At 36.7% G+C, this 10,592-nt stretch overlaps 1 protein-coding gene across 2 annotated transcripts in view; it reads right to left on the minus strand.

Moving 5' to 3' along the window:
* Positions 1 to 209: 209 nt before the first annotated feature.
* BARHL1 (BarH like homeobox 1) overlaps positions 210 to 10,592 on the minus strand; it is a 17,886-nt gene continuing 7,503 nt past the window's right edge. For both annotated transcript variants that reach the window (XM_077477718.1, XM_077477708.1), the window contains exon 3: positions 210 to 2,112. In XM_077477718.1, the coding sequence (XP_077333844.1) occupies positions 1,818 to 2,112 (295 nt within the window). In that variant the 3' untranslated portion in view covers positions 210 to 1,817. The remainder of the gene's footprint in view (positions 2,113 to 10,592) is intronic.

Below are 10,592 nucleotides of genomic sequence, written 5' to 3' on the forward strand. Positions count from 1 at the left end.
GATCGGGATTCCCGCCTACCATCTCTAGGTGTCACAGCCCATTTTATAGCTCTGGATGGCATAAAGGGGTTAATAAGCCTTTAAAAGTGTTTTGTTCTATGTGTTCAATAAGTCAAAGGTCCAGAGGTGTCCTGTGTCTTGTGCAGTCAGCAGTGTTATCAGTGCTGTCCTATTCACCTATGTGGACTACAGAACACCTCACTCCCCCCGCCCCCCCCCCCCCCACTATGTTATAGAGATGAGTAGAGTGGGAGTTTTGAACTCTTAACCCACTTCCTGTTCATAGCTAAGGTACAGTGAGTAAGGCTGACCATACATTATACAATTTTCTTGTACAATTTTCCTTTAGATTTACCAAAACCATGCAATATGAGGTCAAACCTAAACACTTTAAATGTATGTGCAATCAGGCAGGTCCTTGCACTTCATACTTGAAGGTAAATCTAAAGGAAATTGAAGAAGAAAATTGTATAATGTATGGCCAACATAAATGTTGTCACCCTAGGACAGGAAATGTGTTAATATTAGGATCACTAGGTGAAAATAAAGAGGGAAAAAAGCATTAAAAATAAAATATTTGCAGTCGCCACATTTAAGTACTAGTAAAATGAAATGTATTATATTTTTGTCCTTGGGTTTAGATGTGCTTTAAGTGCCTTTTTTAAGGTAAGATTTAAAAACATATTAAATGTGTTTAACAGCTAAAAAAAAATTGCCAGTAAGGCTAGGATCACGTCTGTGTGTTTTTTAGTGCGCTTGCAGATCTGCAAAAATCCAAACCATTTACGTTATTTTCTTTGGGTCCTATTCACATCTATAAAAACTTCCTGCAGTAGGTTTTTGTAAAAGGTGAAGGGATACAGAAGTGTATTTTTTGGCTTCATAAAGTTCAAAGGGGTTGCATCGAAAATGCATGTGTATGCATTTTTCGGTGCGTTTTTGGTAGGGTTTTGCGTTTAACAACCAGTCTTCTCCTCCTACAACGACACACACATAGATGTGAATCTGACCTAAGAGCTGATTGTAATTATTTATAAAAAAATAAATAAAAAATTTAAAGAAGGGCAATGTATCGATATGAAGGTTTTTTTCCAATACAACCGATGAACACTTTTGACTCCTTGAGATGACACGAAACCGTTGGAAGCATTGTGCCTGCAACAGCCCCTTCACTACATTCTGCTAACTGATGACAGAGCTTTTACATATCAAAGCATTGGCCGCTTACATTGCATCACAGGGGCTGTTTTCTTTCCTGGTTCAGACTTTTCTAGTTGTGACATGCTGAGGAACAGGAGTGGTCACAAACTAGAAAAAAATTTTATTTAACAGACAAAGGATTGGGAAAACATTTCTTTAAAAGAAAGAGTTATAGACGGATTCTTTAGAATCATAATAGGGATATTTTACGTGGCCATAGAAATATAGTGCTTAGCAAGTTCTTAAAATTTTAAATATTACCCCCTTTGTTTGCTAAATACAGTTCAAACTTTTTTTCTTTTTGGAAAAGCTTATGGATTAGCTATTAATATGTATTATTACAAGGTCCCTTTAGGTATAGTAGATATAAGACATACTCCATATAGCTTATGTCATTTGTTCGATTTCTGAGAAATAAGGGGTTTGTGATGAGTAGCTTTCCTTCAATCTTGAAGGTTTCCGAATAGTCCTCTTAGGCATAGAAGGTCACTTTTAAGCAAAGATATTGTAGGGCTCTTCCGTTCCTACAAGAAACTCTCTTGCTCATTCGCTGTTGTTCTGTGGTGCTAATCTGCAACCTCTGGCATTGGCACCCGGTAGGTGATAGGTAGGCATCTTCATCGGGGCTGTGCCGCCCTTGGAATGACTCCTGTCAAAGGGGGCAGGGCAGGTGGGGGCTCAGCGCCACCCTGAAGTCCATGAATGAGGATCCTGGGCACCAGAGGTCTCTGCAAAGCTGGTGGAGGTGCTGTAGGTCCCCTGTACAAATAGAGGGCTGCACTGGGATCCAGGTTGGAAACAAGGCTTTGTGGGTAAAAGTATGGGGAAGGAAACATCCTCTGAAGGGCAGAGTAATTACCCGCCTCTGCCAACAGCTCCAGTCCAACTGCAGTCTGCCTCTTCCACTTTGTTCTGTTGGCAATAAAAAAAAAATTACTATGTTGCCATTCAATTTTGCTATACGATGCATTATCTCTTAAAAGGCCAGCCACCCAAAAATGATTTTTAACTTATAGGTGGAGCATAACGAACTGAGTCAACCCTTGTGTTAGACTTCAACATGCATTCCCCCCGCCACAATTCCTGACACTTTTCCTGGCTACCTGTGAATTTGGGGTTTTCCCAACCATCTTTGTGTGTTTCAGCTCCTCCTAATATTCCTCTAGAATAGGAGTTAAAAACAATCCAAGAGGTAGAGTCCTTTATAATGGACATAGAATTTGTGCAGATCCACCACGAAAAAACTCAACAATGGGGTCCTCAAGAGATATCAAAACTGTCTGGTGGTTTAAATCCGCTAATAAAAGCTTTAATATAACTTACAGTTTAAGTAAAGTAATATAAATGCATTTTAAACTTAGATTTTGGTGTACAAATAACATAATGTATGAAAGTGACAAGGGGAATTTTTTAATAAAAAAGCTTAGGCTATCAAACAACATATATGTTTTTAAATACAATACAATCTTTATTCTTATCAAAAATATTATATACATTTTAAAGTGATCCTTCTAAAAAAAAGATAAATCAAATTAGTGATTTTAATATCTTTTGCATACTGTTGAGTGCCTGGACAGTAGAACAGTTATTCAAAAAGGGTAACCAACACACAGAATTTAGAATTACCTAATAGAACGGATCTATCTTGCTGCTGACATTATATTTTACAATATAATTTATTGCTTTATGTTACATCATTATTTTGGGGATATATATACAGTTTAAGCATTTTGCTCAGGATTGGCTAAAAGTGACTGAAATTTCATCTGTTTTCGACTTGTTGATGCTTATGCACTTTAAACAAATGCACTCTGATTTAGTAGAGGAGCTTGTAACATACCCTTCACTACTACGCAACAACCCTATTCTATTTTATTTAAGTTGAGTTATATTAATAAGGGTACTTTTAAAATTTGTTATTAGTGCTTTAAATTCATTAAGAAAAGACCAGGCGGTTTTTAACTCTTCTACCTATGTATTTTTTTCCCTGTACTTCACATCATGTCTGCCATGTCTGTGTAACAGACAGGGAATGAGAACAATGAAGACATGTGCTCTTATTATTTTTTGATTTTGTTGATTAAATGGGTGGGAATTTCGAATAGAGCACATTTTTCGCATGACTATGTGAACCAATGTTCTCTTAGAATATCCAGTAGTGTACAGAGGAATGAAAAAAAAAATACTGGACTTTCCTCTACCTACATATGACTGGATTAATAAAGTGAATACTGTATCTTCATTGAACTAAGTTAGCATTACACTCCTTTAGAAAACCAATCCAATGTATTCAGTCATTAAGGATGAATTCTATTCTGCACTGCATTCATGTGACCACTGGAGATCACAATCTGCTTGAAGAAGGCAGCCCCTGTGTTGAACTACATTGTAGAGAGCCCAGAGTAGGAATGAGAACAAGGAATACATCAGGGATCCCTCTAGACATGCATTCTGCTCTCCAGAAATCCATGTCTGAAGTCTAAGGAAATGGGGGGGGGGGGTGAGTGGGCAGGGCTTAGCTAAACTCATGCATGGGCTACCAGGATTGGGCAATTTGTGATCTAAGTGGTTTAATAAATGCATTGCAGCACAGATATAAATATTAATGGCTTCTTGCACTAAAGCTAGGGGAAAAAAACATGAGGTCTTAGATTAGGCTTAGAAAGCTAAAGTGTTTTTAAAGTACAGTAACAGCTTAAAGACAGTGTAGCAAAAAACAAAACAAATGGAAGAAATAAAACAGTTAAATTCTTATTGTATACTTTTTATGATGACTGTACACTATGCTAGGAAAGAGCTTAGTCTGTATTATAATATATCTTTGGCAGTAGTAAGTATCATGCCACACTAAATTATAAAGTAGGATTGCCTAAGCTCTAATTTGACATTATATTTGTAAATTGCCAAAGGTTTGTTTCAATTGGCTAATCCATTTTTTTTTATTTATTTTTTTATTAATTTTATTTGGGTGTTTGACGTCACAACTAGTCGGTGTTGGTCTGGTAAGATAACTTTTGGCGTTTTTTTAAAAATGTATCTCTATATGGAAACCACAAAAAATGACAGTTACAGTTTATAGCACTAATACTGTGTGCTAATATAAATCGAACAACCGAATGGATAACATTTTTGCATCTTTTTTGATCAGAAATAGAGAACAACATAACAAGGTTGATTTACTAAAATTTGAGAAATTGGTGCAGATCTGGATAGCAACCAATCAGCTTCCAGGTCTTATTGTCAAAGCTTAATTGAACAAGCTGAAGCTAGAAGCTGATTGGCTACCATGCACAGCTGCACCAGGTTTTGCACTCTCCAGTTTTAGTAAATTAACCCCAAAGTGTCAATAGTAAGCAAACCAGAAGGAAGGGCAAGTTTACAGAACAAACCTTGGCCATATAGTTTAGATAGTTAAGTACCTACACATATGTAGGCGGCACAGTGGTGTAGTGGTTAGCACACTCACCTAGCAGTAAAAAGGGTTGCTGGTTCAAATCCCAACCACGACACTACCTGCCTGGAGTTTGCATGTTCTCCCTGTGCCTGCGTGGGTTTCCTCCGGGTACTCCGGTTTCCTCCCACACTCCAAAGACATGCAGGTAGGTTAATTGGCTTCTGTACAAAAAAATTGGCCCTAGTATATGAATGGGGACCTTGGATTGTGGGCTCCTTGAGGGTAGGGACTGATGTGAGTGTGCAGTGTACAGGGATAGGGACTATTGTAGACACACACTCAGGTTGAACTGGATGGACTGGTGTCTTTATTCAACCTTACTAACTATGTAACTATGTAACTATGTAACTATGTTTGTTATCGCTCTAGTATTTTTGTCACTTCCTTATGATGTTGAAATATGTCCCACCTCCTACCTCCTATCTGTTTCTATTGGCCAGTAAGGCCATCTATTATTTTGATGGGTCAATAGGAAGAAACATGGCAAGTTTTGACACAAGAAGCTAAAAAATTGTGTAATAAAATGAATGCGATTAGTGCCTTCCTCCCTATCCCATTCCTTAGATAAGGCTGAATGTATCTCACATGTAGTGCAAGATTTTACAGAAGATTCTCATATAGTCATCATTGTACAATAGTTAAAAGGGTGATTACACAAACTGAAATTATTTTTTTTTTTTTTAGGGTATTTTTATTTCTAAAAACCCAGAGCTGCAATGTGGATTAAAATATGCATTCGTAGTCCGGTATAACAAAGAGTTCCACCGGAGGAAATGGTATTTGCTCAAGCAGCAAAACATATTAAGCAGAAAATGAAATGCTCCTGTAGTGAAATTTTAGTTTTGGATAAAACATGCTGGTTTGAACTGCATGTATCTCCAGATTAACGCCCAATTGTAAAGATGACCAGGCCAAAGAAAAATGTTTTAAGTGGTACAGAAAATTTTTGGGCAGTTGGCACATTCGCCTACAATCTAGTATCTATAGCTAACTTATTTATGTTATTTATTACCAGTACTTATATAGTACTGACAATTTACGCAGTGATTTACATATATATTGTACATTCATATCAGTCTCTGCCCTCAACGAGCTTAGAATCTCACACTAATACATACACATATTAGGACCAATTTGGACAGGAGTCAATTAACCTCCCTGGTGGTAATCCGGAGTCTGGCTCGGGTTGGGAATTTACTGATAGAAGCGGTAACCCCGAGCCAGACTCGGGATCGCTTCGCTCGATGCGGGGGAAGATGCAGTGAGACTTACTTACCTTGTCCCCTGGATCCAGCGATGTCCTCCGCGCTGTGTGATCGAGCTAACCTCCGCTCGATTCACAGTGCCGAGTGCCGCCGAGCTCCGTTCCCTGCGAAGTTACGGTGCACGGGAGCGGAGAACGGCGGCAAATTCAAAAAAGTAAAAAGACACAAAACACACACAGCACTGTAATCTTACAGATTACAGTGCTGTATTAAAAAATACACACCCCCTTTGTCCCTAGTGGTCTGTGCAATGCCCTGCGTGCACTTTTATATTATAAATACAGTTTTTTCTGCCTGGAATTTGGAGATTGTCCATAGCAACCAAAACGTGTCCCTTTTTCAGTGTTTTAGGATTTGATTACATTATTGAATAATTTTTAATATTCTTTATTATATTATAAACTTTATCATACCCGGGATGTCTGCTAGACTCTGGTTTGAAGAGATTTAAGAGCGTTATTCCTAAGAATTACAGGACTACAAAATAAAACGCCAGATTTCCATGCAAAATAATTGTACCGCTTTCAGCACCTAATTCCAGACTGAATCATACCGCCAGGGAGGTTAACCTACTAGCATGTCTTTGGAGTCTGGGAGGAAACTGGAGTACCCAGAGGAATCCAACACAGGCAAAGGGAAGGCATACAAACTTCAGGCAGGTAGTGATTCAAACCGACAACCCTAGTGCTGCCAGGCAGAAGTGCTAACCACTTAATACTGTGCTGCCAGAACTTAGAATTCGGTGAAACCACAGTTTTGTGGAAATACATATCCCAGCATGCCGTTTCTGCATATGTTTATCGGGTAATATTGGAACACAGTGACCCCTGCAAGATGACAATATTTGCACTAAAACACTGTCAATTAGGTGATGGTCATGCTGGCATTGGGGCAGAGGGGATTCCAGTATCTGTTTTGTTGGGGCAGTATGGGTGATCCAATATTTGGCCTACAGTACCCCATCCACAAAGGGTTACGGAGACATCAAAGAGATTAAGATCTAGATTTTAGATGTAGATTATTCCCTAGGGCAGTGTTTCTCAACCTTTTTTCAGTCAAGACACCCTTTAAAATGATGAACAGTCTCAAGGCACCCCATTTTAAACTGTAAAAAAATATTTTAAAAGCTTTACATAATGCAGCAGCATTGACACATGTAGGACACCCAATATTATAGGTGATTTATTCTTACAAAATACACCTTTGCACACTGGTACCGACTAGTATTCCAGTGTATCTCCTCTCCCTCAGTTTCTCTTCATCACTCAGCTAATGTGACCCCAATGTTGATGGAGAGGTGAAGGGGAGGGTCAAACAAGGATGATGTGCAAGCATCAACACCCTTCTTATTAACACTGATGACATCACTGGTTGTTAGGATGCCAGAGGCTGGAAGGTTCAAATAGAGCACAATAAAAACCTGTGGCTTTGTGTACACTTTTGGGGAATTTTTAGGCATTTTGATAAGGAACCCCTGAACAAACCTCAAGGCACCCTAGTTGAAAAAGGCCACCCTAGGTGAACCATCCTCTATCATTAAATACATGATAGGTATCTACAAAAAAATAGGACTTTCTATGTGCCCATTGGAAATTGAAGAACCCCCACATGTACCAAAAAGACTCTGAAAATCTTAAAATCACATATTCTGACCTTCAATCATCATAAAATGTTTTGATAATACTTGGTCAGACTATGTGATTTTAGGATTTATAAGCAAAATAAAAATGTTTGTACATCTTTTTGGTACATTTGGTGGTTCTTCAGTTTCTAGTTGGTACAAAGAAAGTCCTCCCTTTTTGTAGGCACTTCTAAAGCTCTGTTTTCTTTGATCAAGCGATCATGTCTAGCAAAAATCTTGTTCCCCTCACATAGAATTAGGTAATTCAAAGTGAACACGGATTTACCTTATTTATTGATATTCACATTTACAATGAACATACGCTTTGCTAAGTGACCACATGGTACTCATTTAGTAAATCAACCCTACTGAATAGGGGGCACTTGGCAAAGGTCAGAACCACCAACCAGGTTCCCAATTTAAACTTTAGAGGGAACGTAGGCGTATGAGGTTTCATACGGGCTAAGGGACTGAAAAAGTAGGGACTGTTGACTTAGCACAGTGAACATGCACTGAGATTAGTGAATAATAAGGTGAAGCTGTGTTTAATTGGAACACCCAATCAAGTGCAATTAACCTGTTTTTTTTTTTTTTTCGCTTTGACAGGATTGGAGCATTGTAGGGAACACACCTAATAACTAAACGTAGTGAATGTCCACTTTGAATAGTAAATTGCCCTGGTAATAGAACATTTTAGGGCATAAGTTTAGAGGGGTGCAGTTGCTGCACGGCCCGTTAGTACATAGGGCCCAAGAATGACTCCTGCTCTACTTTATTTACTAAATGTGCTCTTACAACACATTCTGTATATAGTATTTCAGTGCCTTCCTCTTCTCTGATCATTCATGGAACAATGGCTCTTTTTTTTTCCCCCTTGCATCAGCCGCAGAGGAGCTTACAGTCTAATGACCCTAGTGCAGCTGTACACATATAATTTGAACAGTGTCTGTTTTTTTTATTGTAGGAGAGATCACCAGAGGGAACCTTTACAAATATGAGGACAATATACAAACACCATATAAACATGTCTTTGGTGGGAAATAAGCCCAGAGCCACAGTGATGCAAGCATTTTAGTAAAAAGAAATGTCAACCCTGTTTTTTTAAAAATAAGTTGCAGCAAAAGGGCAGTGGAATGTTGTAGCATGAGACATGAGGGCTGCCCCATTTTTGTTTATACCTCTTACAATAGCGGTAGATCTGCAAGCGCCTACTTGTAGCTCAGAGCTATCTTTCCATGTACAAATGTATAAACTACCTAATTAATTACGTACAAGCTGGAGTGTCATCTGTATGATGTAAAGGCACTGCAGCAATCTTGTCCTGACAAACAGATGTGCATATTTAATAGACCATTGTAGAAGTATCATTTACTATATGGAGCAGCTTAGGTGTAACTCTTTCTCTAGCAGTGCATACCACTGCTGTGGGACCTAGCAGCTCTGGACTTGCCCGCACACGGAGAAATAAAATCACAGCTCAGGGGCTGCTAAGCCGCAACTGTGAAAATTACTACATACATAGCTTTATAGGTAAGCTGTTACCAAGAAAAATATTATTTTGGGGTACTGCGCTAAAAATGCACAAGAATCTGGGACTTTATTTAAAAAACAGGGAAAGATTAAACAAAGGGCCCTGAAATTCTGGGACATAGTCCCTTGGAAGAGTGGGGAGCAGAATCTTGATGGGGGACAAAAATTTTCAGCAAGCCTTTAAATTTAAATTTAAGCTGATACTGGCAGACCTACAAATCTGAAAAAAATGTGTATGAATACATGGTGTGTGTGTGTGTGTGTGTGTGTGTGTGTGTGTGTGTGTGTTTTTTTTTTAAAGAAAATTATTTCTGTGCGTTATTATGCTGTTATTTAAAAATGAAAAGGGTTGATTAAAGATTAAGGAATAATTATGTCATTAATAAGCAACATGGGCAAATTCTTTAAAAATATGTTATATTCTTATAATGAAAAAAAGTGTGTGTATATATATATATATATATATATATATATATATATATATATATATGCTTTTATTTTATTTTAATATTAAAAATAAGTAGACTCTCTTCTAAACATGTATGTCATTTGTACATTTTAAAGTTTATGGCAAACTAACAAATATATTGTGGATATTCAAGAAGAAGCCCAAAAAGGCAGCAAAATAAATGTGAAAGACAAATCTAAAAGTATAAAAAAAAAAAAACTGAAGTGAAAGTTGTAAGCCAGGAAAGACCAAGGGACATGTATAAATATTCTCCTTTCTAAGTCAATGTGATCCCCTTAGGACACCTTGCTGGGATTGTCAAAATCTATTCTACATATTCTATAATAAATCAATTTCATTCGCTACAGAGCTAACCTCATATATTTTGAGATTCTCGCTCTCTTCTACTAAAAAAATAGTCCTATTTTCAGGACTAAATTATTCATAATTCATAATTATAATAACTGTGTAATTACTGGAAACAGGCTTTTAATTATTGATGTTCAAAGCAGCAATTGATGATTTATTATTTATGTGTCAATGTGTTATATAGCCGTGTTTATTTAAAGTACAACTTTGTTACTTTACCAACAGGCTACTGGATACCACCAAAAAAATGTATATGTATATGAATATTATTGCAGTGTCTTGGAAATATATATATATATATATATATATATATATATATATATATATATATATATATATATATATATATATATATTTATATATATTTAATATATTTATTTATTTTTATTTTTCATCCAAAAATACTCAACTTTTTCAATTAGGCTGTGTGTGAACCTTTTTACCCAGATTATCCCAGAAAATGTGCTTTCCTTGTTTTTTTTTTATGTACTAAGCAATTCTATAAAAAATGATTATTAATAGTATATCACAGAATATAACCTGTAATACTACAGACATGTTACACATGAAAAAAATTTAAATGAGCTTTTTAAGAAAATGCTTAATAAAAAAAAATAGTATGGCAATATTTGATAATTATATGTAGACAGATATGCTGTAAATAAATAAATAAATACAAATAATAAATAAAAAATATTTTGTTGT

This window comes from Lithobates pipiens, unplaced genomic scaffold, assembly GCF_037356315.1.
Source record: "Lithobates pipiens isolate NorthernLeopardFrog02 unplaced genomic scaffold, aLitPip1_a1.2 Scaffold_1, whole genome shotgun sequence".
Lineage (NCBI taxonomy): Eukaryota > Metazoa > Chordata > Amphibia > Anura > Ranidae > Lithobates > Lithobates pipiens.